We start from the raw sequence: 22,656 nt of genomic DNA on the forward strand, positions 1-22,656 counted from the left end.
TTTCCACAGTCATCATGCAAAAGTACCCTGAGTAGTGAAGCAACTCCACAGCTAGTGAGGTATTCACTGCTCCAGACGAAGTCAAATGTAACCCTTAGTACCAAATTAAATGCTATCACTTTCACACCGACAACATATTAATGAAGCTCAAGGACAGAGGACTTGAACAAAATACTCGTAGAACTACGATATACATGACATCACTGACATATTTCACATGAATAGCTTAACATAAAGGTCAAAGATGCAATGAAATCATTCTCCATGCAGAAATGGGGAAAATATCAAGTATCATATGCTCCCTTACCTCAGTAACGTAAGTGCTGGGTAAATCAGAGTGAGAATCCTCTTCCTGTTTCAGGCTAGCATCTGAAATCTCCTCCTCGGTCCTTACCATAACGCCATCCATCAGTTCACTATTATTCCTGCTGCTGAACTTGGAGGCATCATCTTCATTGTAGGCTGACTGTTCTTCATCACTCAGCTTGGACTGATGGATATCATCTGGGAAAGTATTTGTTTCTAGGGTATCGGGAGGATCTGTCAGGTCAGCTGACTGAATATCTGAATCAACGGTAAGTTCTGCCTGAGTGACAGAGGAGGAGATATCTTCGGCAGCAACGGTGCGGATTATGACACTGGGCGTGTGGCACTGCACTGTGACATTGTCACTTGTATTTAATAAATGCTCTGGCTGTGAGCAGTATTTGCAAAAAGAGACACAAACAAAAACGAAAAAACATCAGAGACTTTCCTCCAAGTATCTTCACATCTTTCAGCAAATAAAAGCAAAAGGATTCAAAGAACTCATTACTAAGTGTAATTGAGAGTTTTACATATATAGTATGTCAGCCCAGATCATCTGTTGACCTTTCCTGGCCTTAAATGATGAATTTGTAGACTGAATTTGGGGTCACCTGTTCTTTAAGTCACAAATAAAGTAAATAGGTAATATGAAAAAGGCAACTGTTCAGGTGGGGATCAGTGTAGACTCAAAAGATCTGAGTTTTTTCCCCTGAATTTTGCATTACTTTTGTTATTCAGTCTCCAGTTTGCTTTCCCTTCCCTCCCTCTAATAAAAAGTAATATTGTCACTACTGTACAAATTTTGTGAACACCAATATTCATTTGTGAGAGTAACTGGAAACATCAGGAAACCACAGTATTTTGTTTTGCAGGGGGGCAAGCCACTAGATGGAGACATCATGTTCAGCCACAGTAAGAACCAAGTTGCTTACTAAGGTAAGTTTTGAAGCAACTTGAAGTTGCTTTTTAAAAACAATACAAAAAAAGAAATTCTCACCCTTCAATATTTGAAACAAAGTAACACTGTTATGATGTAAGAACTGCTTTGCAAATTTAACATGCACATATAGAGGCCTGCATTATTATGTTCCCCTCCCCCCACTGCCCAAATTCCAGTCTTTTCACTGCTCAAAAAACATACCGATAAGGCATGAACTATGATCTGCTCTGGGGAGGCTGGAGCAGCAGCAGCAGCCGTTAGGGTCATGGTGGGACTAGTTGTCAGTGTTAAAGGAAGGCCTTGGCTTGAGCTTGTCTGCAGTAAGTATGTACCTGGTGTTCCAGTCGGCTGGAGATGGAAAGACTACGAAAGACAACACAAGTTTAATACCCAAACACACTGCCTTCCTGGGCCACACCGAGCACTCAGAGAGTGCTTATCTACACGAACTAGCCTAACTGTAACTCCCCTGGAAAACAAACAAACAAATCCAATCCATACTGCATTGATTGCTGTACTGCACTCCAGAAGTAGAAAGAAACCCATCTATAGCCTTAGGCTACCAAGACAAGTATTAAGGCTAAGAGTCAAGCAGGACTGTATTATGCTGCACAACAGTGTGTAAGAAAGGAACAAATTCAACTTACTCTTAACATTGAGATGAAAGAGAAACTGTGGTATAAATTACAGTACAATGGAACTGAGAGAATCTTCACTTGCTGGGAGCGTCCTCTGGCTCCGTTATGTCAGATTTCAACAGAAAAACCAAGCACAAAGGAAAACTTCATAGCGCTCAGACACTAAGACAGATTTAAAGCATTTAACTGTAATTCACACTTTACTCCACAGCCCTAATAACCCTAACCCTAACCTAATGAATTACACTTCTAGAAACACATTTTGCTTTGAACTTTTAAGTTTTAGATATCTTAACTTCCTCTTTCCACTTCAGAACTTTTTTGGGAAATGCACAGTTCCATAGCCTAAGAAGTAGCTGTGCTTAAAAGTAAAAACACAGTAACAACTATCAGCTCTCTGTTACTTACTGGAAGAATCTCAAAGGTCTGTAGCGTTCCACTGTTTAGTGTTATTGTCTCAGAGTCAACAGTAGCAGCAGGGGAATCAGTTGAGGCTGCAAAAGGAAGAAAAAAAAGAAAAAGTAAGTTTGTAAACCAAAATGTTTCAGCTCTGCAGAGAGCATAACATACTAGAATTACTACATAGCAGGGTACTGTTAATTCCAGTAATAAGAAAAAGAAAACTGGCTGCAATCCTAATGACAAGGTTCTCTAATTGGTACCCAAGATACGGTACTATTTAAAGAGGGCATTCTACAATCCAAAAGAGCAAAAGAAAGAAACTATGGTTTTAGTGCACCGGGATAAAAGCAGACAAATAAAGCTATCTGATGTGATCTAATTACTTTTTGTAATGAGATTTGTAAGAGATCCTGGTGTAACGATATCTTTTGGCTCACATATTACTTGTTTTAAACTGGCGTCAAGTTCAATATTGCTATGTTTCCCACGGACCTCCTTTTTTTTTTTTTTTTTATATATTTTTAACCTTTTCTGCCCTCCACAGTATGTCCACCACTGATGAGACACCAGATACATTGCAATGTATAAAAGCTGTAAGTATTCCTATTACAAGTGTGTAATTATTTATGCAATCATCTCCATTAATTCTAAAAGTAATGAAGAGAAAGAAGCATTGAAAACAGTTTACGTATCAGACATTTCAAGATCACCAGGTCCAAACAGCTCGTACTCAAAGCTTTGTAAGATATCAGAAAACCTATTCAGAACCATAATTATGATTTTTACTTGTTCTTAAAAAACTCACAAGTTCCAGGAAGCTGGAGGCAAATTAATACTTTGCCTGGGATTATCCAGTAATTCCATAAATACCAAAAAGGAAAAAGACCTACATGACGACAGCAGTGCTCCAAGCACTGGAAACTTGGCCATCTCAGACTCTGTGGCTTCCAAGTAGACTAATTTTGGTCTCTTAAGAAGATACAAGCTCCGATTTTGAAGCTTTTATTATTGTAGTGGCATGTCCAAGGTTTCCTGATGCAGATTTCCTGGCACTTCGCAGCAGACAGCTGTAAGGTGTGGCCTGTCTCCTACCTAGCCGGTTACGTTCATAAGCTTACAGGAATTACGCCTTTGAAACCTTGAGCCTTCTATCAAATGCAGCTGAAACCGGCTAACAGGTTCAGCTCTCACCAGATTGGGAAACAGACAGAAGAGACACTATACAACACTCACTTGGATTACACAAACAGAAATTCTTCAGGAAAGCAGACTAAAGTGGGGAACAAGGCTTGTTCGGCAGACAGGGGCAAGTGACATCACAAAATAACCATTACAGGATTCATTTCAGAAAGGACTAAAGGTTACAGAATACCAGCACTTCTTGCCTGCTCATCAAAACCCAATAGCTTTGACCAAGCTTGGTTGAAAGTATGAGACCACTGATGTATTACTACAGATAAAAAGTTCTTGGCTTGGTGTTATGTGACATTTTAATTAAGAAATAAACCAGATAAAATGAAGATGGCACTTAAGTAGATTAATAGAGGCTAATATAATGGAATTATAAACAAAAAATTGTCTACCAAATGCCTATCTAGTCGTAGTCTGAATGATCAGTTCTTAGCCCGATTCACTAATTTTGTAATCAGCAAGACCGAAGCATTAAATTTTCCAAATAAAATTCACAAATGACAAACAGTGCAAAATAACAGATAATGGAGACAACAGGCTGCATATGGGGTGACTGGATTGGAGTGACTGGAGTTACTTGATTAGTTACAAAAACAAACAATAAGCACTACAATCAAAGTAGACCTGGTAATAAATGTTTGATAATGAGCAAAATTCATCCTTAAGAGGACGGAAAGCACCAACGTAAAAACAAATACAGTGGTTAGAGCAGATCATCAGCTAAACGTCAGTGTGACTCGGCAGCTATCACCTTCCAGAGTATCTGTGCCTAGAAATAACTGCGTAATACAGAGCAGGGCTAGAAAAAACATTCTATACCTTCCCTTCAGTGTCCTTCATCAGAACTTAGGGACAGCAGTGTATATATTTTACAAAAGGAGATCTTGCACATGATATTTACTGTTCTGGACACGAGCTACCAGAAGAAACTTAAGGAATAAACGTATACGCTGCATCTTCATTAAGAGGCTTGTGTACTGAAGCCTTTTCAAAGAACACGTTATATGGCAAGCTCTTGCGTGCATGCACACAGAGACCTACAACCCCCATGTCCAGGCGCTCCAATTGCACCTTCTTGTACTATTGTCACAGTAACGTCTACGCTTGCCTAACAAAGTTAGAAACAGGCAAATGGAATCCAGAAATCCTTAATGTGAAGTCATGGCAAGACCAACGCAGAATTAATAAAATTCTTTAAGACATGCCCACTCCTCCTTCACCATCTTAACATAAGAAAGCTTTAGGTTTCACTAGAGGACAGCGAGTTGTTCGTTTCAGCTACTTACAGACATGCGTAATCTGGACTGGAATCTGCAAAGCTGCCACAGGGGTTGGTGCGTTGCCTGCGTTCTCCTCTAAACGAGCCACTCGAATCTGCACGTGCTGAACCCCCGAACTGGAATTAGCGTTTGGTAATCCAGTTCCAGATTTGTTCTCCGAAAGCTGGTGCCCTGGATTGTTTTTTTGGTTCTCGTGGAGTTGTTTAAGACCCTTTATCAGCACTGAGAGAAAGAATACTCATGCTAAAGCATACTGAAGAAGCACATTTAAAATGCTGTATGTGAGATTTATCCAAGATGAAAAAAGAAACCAAAATCCTTCTGAATTTGGAACCTGAACAATTTATGGAGATATATCAACTAGAGACTTAGCACATACATAAAACATATTTTTATTTACTGGGTGAACTTGTTTTTCTCAAGGAACCTAGACATTTTAGGATGCTTGAGGAAAAAAAATGAAAAGCTCATAAAATTTTGGACCCTTCTAAAAACATGTGTGGTATATCCCCAAGTTACAATCAAGTCCCAGTATCACTAGTTGTGTAATGCTGCTATCAGAAAAAAACCCTCCAATCTTACAAAAGATGGAAGCGGATTTGTTCAAGAGGTTGACAGAGGTGTCACTGGAAACAGGGAGCAAGACACAGAATTAATCCCTCAGTGCCTACACTGCAACTCTTCATCTGTGTATGAAGTGGCCCACTGCTCCACTAGAACTGCCCACCTTTCTTCCTTATGATCACTCTGGTCCCACTGAGGGAGGAGTTGATATATAAAAGGTTACAAAAGCTGAGACCTCTGCTTTTCTACCACTCCATACGGGGAACTGCTAAACATCTCCCACTCTTGACAGCATGACATTTTGTCTGGGGAAAGAGAGTGGATCCTGTTGATGCAGTGGCGTATTTAAACTATTAATTATTTGATGCAACAACTGCCTATTAACATATGGTTTATAACATATTAAGCATTACAGGGCCACCCTCTCAACTGCAGCCTCCAGGCATGACTAATATATAACTACACCGACGACCACAGCAAAAGTGTCCATTGAATTACACCTTTCATTATGACATGACTAATCTCTGATTTTTTTTCTTCTTCCCAAGACAGAAAAAAGGAGGACTGAAGGTCATGGAGACGGAAATACCCTTTGGCTCAGGCGCTAGTTTCTCTAAGCATGAGAGCTATGAGACACGTATCTGGGGAGCTTTATACTCCCAATTCCTCCCCTCCTCCTCACGGTGCAGCTAGTAGTAAATCTATGTTCTGTCTACAACTAAGATTCGGAACCTCACACAGATTACATTTTAATATTTTAAAGGTAACAGATCTACCCTGAGGTGATACTGTTAGGCTGCAGATACATATCCTCTTCCACCTGAAGAGGTCACTGCCCCCCATATCAAAGATCATCATCATCTGAGATCTGCCAGCTGAGCTGCTTATATATGTGCTCTCACTTCAGCCAAAGTGAAGGGAGTTGGCAAAATCTACTGTTTAGCTGTATACATCAGCTTGGCTGGTTTCAACTGAAACACTTAAGGACTGCTTGCAGGAGCAATTCAGCCAGCAGATCCAAGGGGCCAGTAACTTCCAGCAAAGGAGCAATGTGCTCTTTGGCCAGCAATGCTCTAGGTAGACAACAAAATGCAGCCTTATTCCTTTGACATTTGTGAAAGGAGCTTTCAGAAGAGAAGTGTGCAAGTAGTACATTACCAGGGAATGAAACATCTTTGTGGTTTGCAATCTGTCTTTTAATGGTCCACCATTTACTCCGAAGCCACTGTGGTGAGCGGACACTACTCCATCCTTCAGCTAGCAAATCCCAATTGATGTCATTTTCATCAGAAACTTCAAGTTCCGCTATCCTGGCAGGATACAGAAAATATTTACCTGTTAGAAACTACCCTCCAGACTGGAAGGGGTGTTGCACATCTCCGGTCTTGTCACACATAACAGCGGCAAAATGGCATGCTAGTGAATAGTCCACCAGAGCTCATGAATCGACACAGGCTTCCAAGGCTCCACGCTGCCAGAGGTCAAGCAGAATCATCAACAACAGAAGATGGACTAGACCTGTTAGATGATCCAGTCCATCTCCTTGCCATGCAGGATTATTCTCCTCATTTACATACAAATTAGGGCTTTGATCAGATTATTGTGAAGCATTCCAAAGGATGGTACTTGCATCTTTTCTCTTTGGAAAACCATTCCCCAAACACATCTCCAAGGCAGGAAATAATTCCTGAGATTCACTCTGAACTTTCACTTAATTAATTTCATGTTATGATATTTACTTCTGTTTTCTCCTAAACACTCATCCGTCCTTAACATAGGTTTTTGCCTCCTCTCAGATGCTTCTTAGCCAAAGTAGATGAAGTTAACTACAGTATTAAACAGTTCCTCATAAATCATCCCATTAGGCTCTCCAGGTAAGGGACGGTCTTCACATAATTTTGGCAGATGTTATGCACATACTGGATTCTACCAGAATCTGTTTGCATACTATAAATATCTCTGAATTGCCTCCAGCTCATCTGTACCTGGAGCATATGAAAGAGAGGTGAACAGTGAGAGGGAAAAGATTTTTGTGAAAGTTAAGAAAAGTTCTCTTCACAAAGCAAGAAATAGCACTGAGTACTCTTGCTAGCTAAAAAAGAAAAACCACCAAAAAAGAAACCCCCAAAAAACCAAAAAGGGAAAAAAGAAAAAAGCTACCCAAAACAACCAAACAACCCTGTAGGATGAGCTCAGGATATCTGGACAGACCAAAACATACCATTTGTACAGAAATACTAAGAATTGTAACCAGATAACCAGCACATTCTGAAATGTGGAATCAGGTTCCTCATTTTGAGTTCAAGTCAAACAGCTTCAGTAAATTAGTAAATATTGCTCTGTAAATAATGTTTAGATGCCCTGTATGTCTTGGCTTTTTATTCCCACCCAACACTATCAATCCATAAAAATCCACTGGCTAAAAAGCCTGAGTTAAAGGCATTCAAAATGGGAGGAGGACTGGAGAGAGCAAAAGATTTCCAAAGTTACTACCAGCTTGCCAGTTCAATTGTAGTCAAAGATGCTGATATCCAATCAGTGTTTGGTGGCCTACATGAAATTAATTTGCAGTCTCGGTTTAGTTCTTTGTAGACAAGATGTCCACATCACAGAAACCACCACCACACTTGACCCTTGTTGGTCATCTCAGCAGAGAGGCCAAGGACTGAACGGGCAGGGAGACTGAACTACCCTCCAGTTAAGGGTTAAAGCGCATTGGTGGGGCAATGTGTGGGAAGCTTGCACGGTCGCTGCCTGTGCTGTACCTTTTCTGTGGAATAAAGAAGACTTCAGTCTCCAGGGTTTTCAATCTGACACCTTTCACGAACACTAACATTCACTAAAAAAACAAAAAACAAAAAATATGTTCAACAATAAATCTCTGGGAACTGTAAACACAGCAGTGATTTTTGGAGGGTTCTAGAGTTTTTAGTGTCTAAGAAACCAGCAAAAGGGACCCCAATGGAATCCTGCTAGCGTCATGTATTAGGAACCTTTAAAAGTAACTAAAATAACAAACCTCAAGATCAGATTTATTTCATCTTCCTTGGTCCACTCAGTGCCCCCACTTTGTTTCCAGTTGAGATAGTTGAGCCATTTAGAGCGGCATTGCTTTTCAGAGCGCGTCCCGACCCGTTCTGCTACGGCAGCCCATGATACACCTTGTGTGACAATGTCACCTGGTTCTGTGCTAGTTAGCTCATGCACTACTTCTGCTAGTCTTTTTTCTTCTTTCTCTGTCCACTTTCCTGAAAGAGAGAAAACCCCTCCAACTTAACTAAGAGCAGATGGCCTCTGTTCTGATCCGTAACATGTCAACAGACATTTGTCTTCAGTGCCTAACAGCTTATTCCTGATGTGAATACTGACTTGCAAAGAAGATCTAACTGTTCTTACTAACAATTTATATTATACCCATTCTTGATTAACAAATGCATAATTCTGTTGTTTCTTCCTCTTCTCTTCCTCTCTCACAGATGAATGAAGCCACACAGAACTTAACAAAATACTGACCAAACCAAACTGGTCCAAGCTACCTGAACTGTATTAGTTGAAGTAAATTAACCAAGCAGTCATTTAGTATACAGTAATTACAGGAGGTCTGACTAACTTTTCCTTCCATTTGAATATACACACTACAAAATAAACAACACTTTACTCCTAAAGTGCATCTGTCTCTTAATTGACACCAAATATACAGTGTATGTTTATAAACATTAAACAAAAGGGAAAGTACTTTTTAATCCACCTGAATAAAATATGCTCCAGTGGCATAAACGTATGATGAATAACGGACTGCAAAAATAAACTGAATGTTCTGATCTTTTAAAAGTGAAACTGCAGAAACCTATACCAAATATGTTCTAAAAATGTCCCCAGAATTCACATTGTAAGTTCCTCATTGTAAATTCAGAGTTACACGTCTCTGAAAACGCCACTGACAAAGGTAAAGGTGACAGAGTTTTAACTAGAATATCCGTTACTGACACCAGCATTTACCTCACCTGTGTTGCAGGTATCTTTCATCAATCTACATCGATCTTTTACAGATGAAGCACTTCTCCCCAGCGCAGCTCCTATTGTGGCCCAATCGTTACCGTGCTTTATTCTCAGCCTAAATAGAAACATGCTCATTAGCACTATATCCAGTTAAGAGATTATCAAAATATCAAATATGCTCCAATTAAAACAGGTTAAACGTGCACTTTACAGGCTTAAAGATAAAACGGGGAGTCACTTTGATACTACAGTATTAACATTTTCTATCACCACTGACAATTTTTCTAGAGTGTTTCTAGAAGCCTTTTGGGTCAGCTAAGACACAGGATACTCACCTATAAAATGTTTAATATCTAACTGTCTTGCAGGAATGCTGTGAGGCTTAATTACTCTGTTAAATACAATATGAATGTTTAGATAAACAGCCAACATCCATTCTACACAAGTTCCTCAAGGATTTTCAGGAGGTATAGAGATCACTTGAGAAATCTAAACAATGCCCGATAAAAACCCAGGTGTTCTACAATTTCAATGAGGCAAAACACTGCATAATCATGCTCATAATTTTAACTATTCTTTTCCTCCCATACATGACAACAGGTTGCTTAACGTGTTCAGCCATGACTACTTTTGACACATCTGGAATCACAGGCACCTCGCGAATGACACAAACCAGCTAAATTGATCCAAACATATCCATCAACACAACGAAATACATTCCCTTCCTTCCTTCAGTCCAACATGGTTCCTTCCAAACTGCTCAACCCTGGAAAGCTGCAAGGGGAGGTGAAGTCTGCAGCCCCTCCTCCTTGATCTGTCAGGTTCAATAGTCAAAATCAAAGAGCCTTACTGACAATTTATGTACCTGTCTAATACTTCATAACGGAGATCCTATCCTTGACCTGCCATTTTCTTTAGAAATAACCTTTGCTCAGGTTTCCTCAAGAAAGGGAATTTCTGTTTTTCAGAAACTACTGCAAATGTTGACTGTGCTCGTAAAAATCTTGAAACACTATTAGTTTCAACAGAAGGCTTGCTTTAGAAATTCGTTGCATATTACTTATGTCCTGAATACACATTAGAAAATATAAAAAAATAATCCCAAATGTAGTTTCATTTCTCTTCAGATTCATTTAGTGACCACTACTTTCTGATAAGAGTCAGAGCAGTCAAATTTATTTGTAACTTTCCAGGGATTTCATGTAATAAAACCTGTAAAAACTACTCAAGCTACTAAATATAAGTAAGGTAGTGTGACCTTGTTAATAAAAATACTTACTCTTTAAGCTTTTCAATTTCCTCAGGAGTATACCTAAAAAACAGGTAAATAAAAAAACATTATTTTAAACAGAAAACATACAGAATAAATATTTTTGCTTTACTAAGCATGCAGTACACATTTAGTTACAAGAGATTAAGGAATTTCAGCTATAAGAAACAATCTGACTGACAGCTTCAAAAGAATGTGACGAACAAATGCCATTTTCCACATTAGTGCATTTCTAAGGTTATCTGGTCTAACTTTCCTCTCATTTGCCAGCAAAATTCCTCATTCTCGGTGATTTTACTACTAAGAACAGTATTAGCATTTTGTGTATTAGTCTCTCAAATAAACAGCTAATTTTTCCTTCCTGTCTCAGTTCACAATCACTATAAGGCTGACTTTCCATTAAAAATCTAACATCCTTTTCAGCACTTCTGGATGGTGCCATACCCACTGCTTTACAGATGGGCAAACTAAGGGCACAGGGATGAAGATCAATTAGCTCAAAGTCACAGTTATAGAAAGAAACTACATCTCAGCAAATCCGTGCTTGTGTCAGTCTTCCAATCATATCAGAATCCTCTCTGCACCGTTTTTTTGGGTTTTTTTTGTTTTTGTTGTTTTTTTTTTTAAGTTGTGGATACCATCAATTTAACACAACTGTTGTCAAGGTTGGCCTACCAGAGCTCAGCAGAGATGACTTATGATTAGGAAGAGCTAGGTCTGTTTGGCTAGAATCTTCTGCCTCACATATAACATGTCAAAGATTAAATACATGACCCTACTCATACCAATAAAACCATGCAGCATTAGAGGTTTTCATACTTTCCAACATGGTTTCTGTCATCATACATGCGAAGAACTCTTCTATAGACAGCAAAGAGAGGCCGATTCAGACCCCAAGCTATTGTCCTGTAGAAATCTTTTCTTTCATCTTTTGACATTTCAAATATAATTTCAGTGGCATCTTTTATTCCACGGGCCTAGAAGAAAGCATTTAAAAAAAACCAAAACAAAACAAATGACAAACACCTTAGACAAAGTCTCCTAGAAATCAAGAAGTAAAACACTTAAGAACTGAAGCCTAGCATACTACTATGCAACTTTCTATGTATCTCAAATACTACAGTCCAAAAGTTAAACTGAATATTTATGAATTAGCTACCTCAAATACAAACCCTTGAACACTATTTTTTTTAAACTGGAGTCCAGGTAGACAGGGAAGCTTTAACTTTCATCTACATTTAAAAAAAAAATCTGTCCAATGTATATTTTAAGATCAAAAATTGAAGCGTCATTTAGAACATCATGGAAAATATACTCTGGTGGAATTATCCTTGGGTTATACAGTGGAAGGTTGTCAAAAAGTGCTATACCAATTTATTACATAATTTTAGATATTCTTCATCTGAAAGAAATTTTTTTTCAATTAAACTACTCTTCTTTTTCTGATGGAAACTAAAAGCAAATTTGATACAAAACCACTGGAGTTACGTATAAAAGGAAAGCTTGAGTTTAATGTCAGCTTAAATGAAAAATCACTATATTTCAATTATTCGAAGTAGTACAAGAAAGCAGATAAATGGGAAAATAACGAATCAAATAAGTTATCAGTAACTCAAAAAAGTTATTTACCTGGCTTAAAAAAGCTTCCCTAGATTAAAAAAATAATATTACCTATGAATGATTTGTGGCGGAAATTCTAATACGTGTGTGGGCAGGCACACTTTCTACACCTAACACTGAGGATTTTTATAGCAATGAAGACTAAATCCAGGGCTTTTTTTGATTCACAAATGAAGGATGGTGAACCTGTAATATTCAGGCTACATATTCTCAGCCGTAAGCACTCAGCTCAAATATTCTCAGCTGTAAGCCTACCACCGATGACTTACGGGCAATTATCACTGTCAGCGCATTAACTGTATCCCTATTTTTACACTGAACTCTGACAACAATATATTAAGGGGAAGAAAGCCAATACAGGCACCTTGTTAGTGTAGTAAACAAATACAGATATGGCATCAAAGAAGTCTGGAAGTTGTAGTCAATGCTTTGTAAGGAAAATTATCTCTATTCCTAGTGCAATTTTTTTCCTCTGTCTTTGCCAAAGATTTCATGAGTGATGTATATTCAGAGAAAGAGATTAAGCCACTTAAGCACCCTGACGTGAAATTTTAAAATGGGTTATATTCAGTACACAAACTAAAAGCAGTGTTACATTCAGTAGTCTTAAATCCTGTGTATGGATACAAGTATCTTATGCATTTCAAATGGGTAACGACAATTTCTACTGCAAACCAACCAGAATCACTTATTGCACGTTCTGGGAAGTACTAAAGAAAGCTGGTTTCTAGCAGGGGCTGCATCACCATGCCAACTAGCAGAGAACATACTCTAACGCATACCTTTAAATAACGCTCAATGTTACTCATCAAAATGTCAATTTCTTCCTTCGACCACATCCCTTGCTTCCACTTATGGCCTGAAAATAGAAATGACACACTAATTACTGAAGTGGAAGTCAGCAAAACAACAACAAAAATATCAGAAAAACATGACCATCATTATTGCAATTAACAAAGAAAAGAGAGTAGTAATTTTAGCTACTTTAACTAGAATTCATTTTAAATAGATGTTATTTCAGAACTGATAAACAATCCTTAGTAACTGTCAACTAATGTTTAAATAATATGAGTCAGACCCCTCTTCAAAAGCATCAATTTTTTTGAAACAGAACATGGATTCCTCTATGTGCTGTCAAGTCACATTTTCAGGCTTTCTCTTCAGCCACAACCAGAAAATTTCTGTCTTTAAACTGACAGCTGAAATTTCCATGCACTGAAATGATTCCAGAAGCTGGGACTTAAAACGTGACTCAAAATATTACTCCAGGAATTGGCAACAACATGGGGTTCTCTTATGTGCCTTATCACTTCCCAACATGTGAGTAGTGCTACCTACTGTGAGAACTTTTCATAGAGGTAAATGCTCTACCTAGTCGATTTTGACAAGCTGGTCCCCCTCTCTCTTTTTTTTGCATTGGGAATAACGCCCAGTGGTCACAGTCAAGATAAAGACTCACGGTGAGCATTTTATTTCCCAAATAAAAGTAGCAAACCAATAGAAACAAACATTATGTTTAGTCTCTGTCTATGCCCTTAATAACTACAATGCCAGCTAAGCTTTAAAAGCAAAACCAATCAACTTTATTCAGAGAGAAAATTTCAAACCTGAGGTCTATTAATAAAACATTAAAACATTCCTACACAAAATTTATATATAGATTCCTCTTTCCTCCCCTCACACTCATACCATACTTAATATTAACCATCACTTATAATTAAGATTATGCTGGTGACCCAGTTTACATACTGGTGTGTGCTGGCTACCTGCCCATCTCTGCTCAGAAAAATCAGGGTACTTCCTTCTCAGCCTGCTAATTACCAGAGCTGAGAGGCAGAACACACCAAAGACACTGTTTACTCAAATCCAATTATAATGAAAAGTACAGGCATTATTACTAATTCCGTTGGAACTGATGAGAGAAAACTCTTCCCTTGGGCCTGATGGCTTCAATCTCTTCTTCCAAAGCTACAGAGAGAGAACAATAATCTACTACCGTAGCTGTGATTCACACCTCTATCCAAGCATCGGAACTGACTTAACAGGACACTGCTACTCTTTACATGGAATAACCTTTAATACTCAACTATTTTAGGAAAGGAAGTATATTTTGCACTTTGTGTGTTTGCGTATTCAGTGCCAAGATTATTATAACCTGCCCATGGGTCTTCAAAGAAAACATTATCAGGTGAAGGCTGCTATAAAATGATGAACTCGGGAAACACACGTCAAACTCCTAGCTACCGTCAAAGGAGACACGTACCGGGACTCCTCCACAGCTGACCTCTGTGACAAAGCATGGAGACCCCAAGAAAAGTTCAGCTAGTATGGATTCTCAAATATTCTTCTCGGCATATTTTACTGGAAATGTCTTCCTCAAATTATTAATCTCTTAATGAGAATCACCAGCTTTAGTGCCCTTGTTCATTCACAACTTGTGATATATGGTCGCTTGCTATGCCTGTGAGACAGCTACAAATGCAGTAAGTTTCTAACGTATTTAATAAGAGACATATCAAACATGAGGCCATGAACTCACATGAAAACAGTCATTTCTCTGCCAAATCACCAGTACATACTCCTCCAGTCACAGCTGACAATGTCCTGCTCCCAACCAAAGTCCTTTGCCACTAGCTACTGAAAAGATCGTTGTCTCTGTGCTGCTTCTCACCCTAGAGCACAGCAACTGTAGGAACATGATTTCTCACTATTTCGACCCATCCGCCTCAGTGCTGTGATGGAAAGGGATCTCTTTGCTATCCCACCTCTGCCCCAGTCCTAGGACTGAACACTGAATAGCTTTGATGCCCTATAAATCTAATAAATAAGAAGGACAGAGAAAACAGGGAGAAATTATTTATTGGCTGTTAGAAGCAACCATTAGTGCACGCTTGGGATCAGTGAGTGAAATGGTCACTGACAGAGCTGCTCAGCTCCCTTTCTCTGAATTATCCATACCCAACACCCAGGTTCTCTGTGTCTCACCCACATTTTTTAACTGACTCAGCAGTACACTCAGCTCTCTGGAGCAGAACTCACTGGGTAAGGGATCATTTGCTTCTGCGAGAGAAAACCATTACTTTTTTCCCTTAAGTTTTCTAATAAAAAAGGGAGTTGCTCTGCACTGATTGAAAGAGAATTTTTTTTCCCTACAAAGAGATAAGGTCAGGATAAGAAAAATTGTGGAGAGAATGAGGAAACTGGAGAGACAACATGTCTTCATATCACACTAAGTTGTTTTCTCTAGGTTTAGAAAGGCACTTCCCTTGAAAAGAAAAACAACAAAAAAACCCCTTTAAAGTTCAGCAGCAACTACATGATTGCGCAGGTACAATTTGAAAGGGAGGAATGCCAATGAGGTGGCAGTTTTAGGAGCAGAGGTGGTTATTTCAGTAGATCCTTGTTTACATAATCCCTGTTCTTCCTGAAGCAACTCCATTCCAGAAACTGTTTAATACGAGTCACAACACAGTAGCCAGACTAATAAGCCCTACTCAGAGGAAGCTGTATTAGCCTGAGCGTAGATTCATTTTTTCCTGGTGTACCCACCTCTGACTGCAGCTTCCCATCTCCTAACCAGGTAGAAGTGCAAACAGAGCAAACACAACTGCCTTCCCCATCTCTGCCGACACACATTATCTACAGCAGTTCTCTGCCACGGCCACTAGAATCACTGTCACCACTGCAAGCATGGCCTCTCTTCCTCTCCAAGTGCATCTGGAGTTCCAACTTCCTTCTTGCATGCAAAGTGTAAGAGGGATGGTGAAGACTTAATGCATTACATCTCTCAGCATTTTTAGAATCAGTCTTCTCAAATATCTTCACTAAAAAAGCCACAGCAGAGATTACTTTATGCAACCTGCAAAATGTTCGGAGACGTTTGGAATAGCTTACCTTTTTACAGCGTGGGAGAATTGCATTTGAGGTATCCTACCTTTATTTGTTAGAGAATCTTTATCCTCTTTGGTTGTGAACCAGGCTTGGCTAACAGCTGACACTTCTTCATTGCCCATGGGGGAGATTTCATCCAGCTGTTCATTCTGAAGAATCTTGAAAAGATCAATATGAAATCACCCAGTAAGGTCTTCAGTAAGATTTTTCTATCACCTTGCATTGAACATGGAGCCATAAATTGAAGGAAAATGGAACCAGCACACATAGTTACCTTGCTGACTGCTCAGAAAGTGCCTCTTTTTAGATGAAAAAACACCTTAAGATTTAGCATCTTAGCATACAGATGGTGTAAGAATTAATTAGATAACATTCTTCATCCTGTTTAATGTATAGTGAATAGGAAGAGTCTCACTGGCTTTGGTGGAAAGAGGACTATGTCCAGCATCTCCAATCTAGAACTTTTAAACATCGTACACCCATGAGAACTGTATGTAACTGTTAGGACTGGTGACAAGACAAAGCATATTTAGGCCTGTTATAAAGCTTAATTTATAATCAAAGAATGAAAGAAATAAAAGATAAACTTGTCCTCTATGCAGATCACCACAGAGCAAGTCATTATCAGTGGAGGGTTACATCTCTTACTGTTTACTGTATTGCTCTTTGGGCAGGAAGTTCCACTACAAATAACCTCTTTCATATATAAAATGATTCAATTGCACTTTTATAGAACAACATTTTACAAACAAGATCCGTGCTCAAATACATTTGTTTCATACTAAAAATAATCTTATTCATTTAATAAGCCCTTTCTGCTATTTGTTTCCCTTTTTCATTTCAATTTAAATAAAAATGTACATCAAATAGATAAATTTTGAAGTTTCACTGTACCTGAATCTGAGTAACAGTTCCTTCGTTAATCTCATCTTCAGCTACCTCAGTGGTAGCAGTCATGGTCACCTCGAAGCTCTGATCATTTTCTGAAACTTCAGAATGGATAAGTTAGTTGTATACCTTACTCCTGTAACATTTTATATGCATGCTACAAGTTTCATAAATTGCTACCTTTGCGCTGAAAATTTTAAAGAGGCCTTATTTGGTATTTATTTATTGACACAGTAAAATCATCAAGATGATTATCAACTCTTCCTCTTCATAACATTTAAATATGGGTTTTGAAACCTTCAGTTTTACACTTGACTATAACCGAGACCTAATGTGAAACATATAAATAAAAGGTGTTTGATTGGGTGCAAACATTTGGTACTGTATTAATGCTTCCTTTCCAGCTCTATATTCAGTATTTTCCAATTATTAAAGGACAACGTTCCAATCTTTCGGCTGCCTTCTTTTTCCCCAGTTTTCCTTCAACATGATAATGCCCTTACTTCTAAGGAGTTTCTAAGTTCCACCAAATAAACAGCCACTCTAGGTATTCTGAATTGGTATCTTAACTTGCTAGATCCGGTTTTGCCTCCCTTTGGGAGATTATATTGAACTACCTAATATTCAATCAACTTCCTTAAGACTAATTCAGTACTCAGCCTACCTTTTGTACAACAATCTCTACCTTAAAAAGATCATACATCTCAATATTATGAAACATGGAAATACTAACTATACTGTTTGATCATTAAAAAAACCTAATCGTTCTTTGCAGGAGGAGAGCATCTAGTTTGTTTTTCATTCACTTATCCTTCTACTTATTCAATGCACCTGTGCTTGCAGTCCTCTACCTGTAAGGCAGGTTTAGTTTGCCAGTACTGTATAGATAACAACTGCTGCAAAACCATCCAAGGCTCTCAGAACTAAAGATGATACCCAAGAATATTAATGAAATTTGAAAATAAAACATGCAAAATATTCTAATCCGTTCCAAAGAATCTACTTTTAACCTTTACCAACAGAAACATTTGCTGCAAGAGTACATAAAACAACTTACTTGGAACTGCAACAACAGAAATGCACGGAGTGGAATCATCAAGGCTTTGATCATCCTCTGATAAGCAAAGCCTCTTGTGTGGAGGTTCAGTGCTGTCTTCAGAGTCTACTTCATCAGTTTCTAGCAACAAAAACATACACGGGTTACTTTCTGTCAACAAAGTGGAGCTTTGGACCAAGTTCTGTTAACAAAGTGGACCAAAATAAAAGGTAGAAAGGTTGGTTCGGTGCTTTACTACTGCCCAGGAACTTGGTATAAGTTATGGGCAATAACAGTTCACATGCTTTGGTCAACAAACATTTTCTGTGAGATTTTCTTTGTAAATTCCATCCACAGTCCGTTACACACAAACCAACCCCTTAAGCCTACAGAAATTTGGGTACATGCTTGGTTCTAAGAACCCATTTCCACGGAAACAAATCAGAACAGCTACATCCTTGTTGGGCACATACATACTTAATTTTGTGATTTACACCTAATTTGACACTTTAGCCTTCTTTAAACTGAAACAGAACAAATTGCAGCACAGTAAGCTGCATCCAAGTAGCTCACAGAATTTGGGGGCAGGGAAGTATGATGGTTGGATCAATGAAAAAAGAAGAAAAAATACTATGCAATACAAGTCTATACCATTTTGAGGGCAATGAAGTATAAGGTTCCCTTCAGTGTCCTGAGTCAAAGTCACAGAGTTCACGGTTTCTACTGTCACTGTGTCAGACTCTTCTTCAACTGTGCTCATACTCAAACCTGAAAGAGCAATACACAGATTACTTCTCTTCAGTCAGACTGCCACTTTGACCATAATGCTGCTTTCTTTATCTTGAACAGCCACCATAAACTCCCACAGAGAATGACAAATGTCTGTCTGTTCTTTCACATGAACAACTCCACAGTTTAAGACAGTCACTTGCCTTTACTTTTCCTGCATACTTATACATACTTATATATCACGCAGGGTAACATCAGATAGCTTCAAAGCTACTTATCCAGTCAAAAATAGTACCTAAACTCCCTATTCAGGAGCATTTGCAATCTACTACTATTATTTTTTTTAAACACAAACCTAGGCTATTACTTTTTCACATCTGACATGTTCTGTCTCACTCATATATGTTTCACTGCTCATTTAATAATTTTACTATTTTATAACCTAAAGCTCGTCAGGACCGAGAAATATTTTTGTAGTGTCATACTATTCATAGCTGCGCTACTTATAGATTGCTTAGTTGCAAAGTTTTATTCTCCTTCCACGCATATAACTTGTGAAGCCAGTATTTTTTCTTTACCATTGAAACAATATGAGCAACAGGAAAACTGGGTGCAGGCAATCACCAGTATAAAAAATTACTCAAAAAATAAGTTATCCAGGATAAGCAGTATACACTGAAGTCAGTGAACTAGGGCAAATACAAAGTGTTTCTGACAATCTCATTTCCACTATAGAAGTACTACAAAGAAACCCAAAGCTTTTAAGAATTTGAATGTAAACTAGCACTATTACTAATTTTGAAATAAACCAAAACAAAGCCCCACAAAAAAGTTCTAATCCGCCAAATACAAAGAAATGTAACCTTTTCTGCTGCAGAAGCTAAATGAAATCACATCTAAAACATCCAGAAGCTTTGCAATGATCTCATCAGTTCTGAGCACCTGGGTTTGGTGACTGTCTCGGCAGAACTTTGTAAAAAGAAAATGTCACCTATTTCTCCTTTAAGTGCTCAGTCCTTTTTATGTGTTTTCTCATATGTCAACAACAAAAGAAAATTACTCATAACTTTTATTTTAAAGCCAAAATACTGTTATCAACAATTTTAACTTACGTTGTTAAAAAAACATTGACTATAGCTTAAAAAAAAAAAAAAATCACAATTACATTATAAAGCTTCCATGTACCAGGCTGGGATACCCATAAACCCACATATGAGTGGAATTTACAACCTGGATTTTAAATCCCCTGTATAATGTTAACAATATTGCTTCAGCAGGAAATGATTTAATTTTTAATCAGAAAACATGTTCTCTGGTATTGAAGATTCCCAAGAGCAGTGTTTTGTTGGAAGGATAAAACTACTGCCGGTCTTTCAATAAAATTACTTATCACCTCTCAAGCTTGATGAAGATTTGGCACATCTTTAAGCACATGTAGTGACTGATTCCTAGAATGAAGTGATATTACCCTTCTGAACATGTCAAAAATTTCAGATATCGTTGACATTTTAAATCAGAGGGTTCTTAAAGTTACTTTCATATCTACCATCAGCAACAGCTCCTTGCCACATGCAAGTGTAGGCGGCAGTAACTTCTTTGGGATTCATCTGCTTCTGAGTTTTACAACCTCTGCCCTATCCTTTACTAGAAGTGATGCTTGCTGCACAGCTATAGTACTGATATTTTAAGAACCAAAAGAGGCATCCTTAACTCTAAAACATGAAGAAAGAAATCCAAAGTGTTGTAGCTAAATTAGCAGACTGTTACTTGTTCAACTCAGTTTTGAGTTATTCATTTAACTTTTGGGGAGTGAACAAATTGGATAATTCTGGAGGGCCAAAAGAAATATATAGATTCTCTTTTTCGTGTTCATATGTACTTTCTGAATCACTTTTACTACAGGGAATGCTATAGCAAAAAATCCCAAAGTTACTTGAAATGCCAAAGCGGATTCTTCTTTAATCATATGTGAACAGATAATGAAAACATTCATTTTTCTATAATCAGCCGAACGCACCTATTTTTCTTTTCACCACTATAAAGACTTGAAAGACAGATTTATTTTCATAAAACATGTTATGTCAATCATGTACTTCACCTAAAGCTGATCTAGAAGCAGCAGAAACTATAGCACCATCAACGGCAGAAGAGCATTCCTTCTTTTTATTGAAAGAATACTAAAAAGTAAATACAGAGGTAGCAAAGCTGGGCCATTCTTTCATCGGTTACTCAGGATTTGCTGAGAAACAAATAATATGTTTATAGGATTAGGCTCCCAAGTCAAAACCACAGAGTAATTAGGGTTGTCCATTTACATTCTCTTCCTCACTGGTTTTGCCACGTTAGAAAAGACAAGGATACAGCATGGAAGGAGTCCATACATCCAAACCTGCCATTTCCATCAAAGGTGGGGAAGGAAGATAAACCACTATCAATAGCTGCTACCCTGACACTTCCCTACAAAGAGCTGTAACAGGACTAAATAGACAATAGCTGAGGCACCATATCCAACAGCAGCATGATTCTTCTGATCACGTTAGACATCTACACTTCTCAGCTTGGGCTCCCGGGTCCTCCTTACAAAGCACCAAGAACTGCCCACAGCACGTTGTTCAAGGAACTGCGATTTCCTAAGAGCACTCCTCCATGCAATTCCTGGACTGACCAGCGTTCTGTAACTTTTTGCCAATCTCCCAAGAACAGTTTATCCCAACAGTAAGTGCAGGCTCTCCAGAAAAAAACAGTAATGTCCTGTGCCAGATAGTTGAGATTTAGCATATCTCAAGTTTTCTGAGTAAAGGTAATAATCATAACCAAGCTTCGATAAAAACTTAGGAAGAGCCAAATCCTTGATTTGACTGGAAAAATTCCCATCAACTTCAATGGATATGGCCTTGGACCTCAAATGAAAACTGACTGCAAAGAACATGAGGAGTCAAGTCAAAGTCAAATGTGTATTTTGGACATTATTTTTTATTTATTAGACTATACAAATACAAGAAAACTGAAGGAAACAAACAAACTTGTTCTTTCAAGATACATTTACACCAGGACAGGAGCACTAACCCATGAAGACATGAATTAGTGACCGAAGGGTGAGAAAAAAAAAAATCTCGAGTAACTGCAGTGGTTCTTCTATGTGAATAGGAAACAATGTCCAGATTTTATAAAAATCACTGCTTTACACAGAAATAATGATGGAACTACCACATATGCTGAAGATACATCAAATGTGACATATGATGGGACCACCCGGAGTTTATGGTGAGCTCAGTGGAGAAAGCACAGTGCTGCTGCAGGAGACAACGCCCTCTGATGCAGGCTTCTTTGATACTGGCTGCAGGGACACTGTACTCGCCCGATGTCCTTGATTTATCATGGGATGACAGCCGAAGCCACGCTAAACAATGCCGTACCACCGCAGAGGTCCTTTAGGATGTGCCATGCGAATTCTGTTTAATACAGACCTGCAAATCCACTACACATCCACTCTTGAAGAAGTTAAATACAAAGTTAATGACGGCCAATGTTTCTTAATTAGTGAGGATTATGACATTAGTCTCATCACCTCCAAAGTATCACCTTATATTCATAACTCCACCAAGTATGCTTTTGAAAATGCATTCCTTTTTATTTAAAGCAAAAAGCTTGCTTTAATTGTAAACGCACGATCCAAGCCTTTTCTCCAATCCTTGATTCAAACACACTCTTTATAGAGAAACCAATCTCCCACTAATATTTTATGTTCTGAAGCAGGGTGTTAGCTTGTGGGGGAAGGGAATGCTGCTGGATGCACGTACACTAACAGTGTGGATGTGGATTGTGAAATGCAGTGAAGATAGCATGGTCTTCAATTTCTAAGACAGCACCTTAGAAATCAGTGTAAATTTAATAAGCATTTT

The 22,656-nt window shown here is 38.3% G+C and overlaps 1 protein-coding gene across 4 annotated transcripts in view; it reads right to left on the bottom strand.

Moving 5' to 3' along the window:
* The window catches only part of DMTF1 (cyclin D binding myb like transcription factor 1), a 30,615-nt gene that overhangs the window by 4,747 nt on the left and 3,212 nt on the right, over positions 1–22,656 (bottom strand). Inside the window, exons 2-15 of one of the 4 annotated variants that reach the window (XM_087766595.1) lie at positions 18,677–18,793; positions 18,047–18,166; positions 16,996–17,090; positions 16,145–16,259; positions 12,993–13,069; positions 11,410–11,567; positions 10,600–10,632; positions 9,326–9,435; positions 8,341–8,569; positions 6,480–6,631; positions 4,764–4,979; positions 2,293–2,378; positions 1,448–1,609; positions 308–694 (exon numbers count right to left, since the gene is read on the bottom strand). In XM_087766595.1, coding sequence (XP_087622721.1) covers positions 308–694; positions 1,448–1,609; positions 2,293–2,378; positions 4,764–4,979; positions 6,480–6,631; positions 8,341–8,569; positions 9,326–9,435; positions 10,600–10,632; positions 11,410–11,567; positions 12,993–13,069; positions 16,145–16,259; positions 16,996–17,090; positions 18,047–18,166; positions 18,677–18,785 — 2,049 coding nt within the window. In that variant the 5' untranslated portion in view covers positions 18,786–18,793. Of the gene's footprint in view, positions 1–307; positions 695–1,447; positions 1,610–2,292; positions 2,379–4,763; positions 4,980–6,479; positions 6,632–8,340; positions 8,570–9,325; positions 9,436–10,599; positions 10,633–11,409; positions 11,568–12,992; positions 13,070–15,759; positions 16,072–16,144; positions 16,260–16,995; positions 17,091–18,046; positions 18,167–18,676; positions 18,817–22,656 lie in introns of those variants that run through there. The other 3 variants (XM_087766596.1, XM_087766597.1, XM_087766598.1) reach the window with 3 other exon arrangements.

The sequence above is a fragment of the Nipponia nippon genome, unplaced genomic scaffold, assembly GCF_047370975.1.
Source record: "Nipponia nippon isolate SJK-2023a ecotype South Korea unplaced genomic scaffold, ASM4737097v1 scaffold_3, whole genome shotgun sequence".
Lineage (NCBI taxonomy): Eukaryota > Metazoa > Chordata > Aves > Pelecaniformes > Threskiornithidae > Nipponia > Nipponia nippon.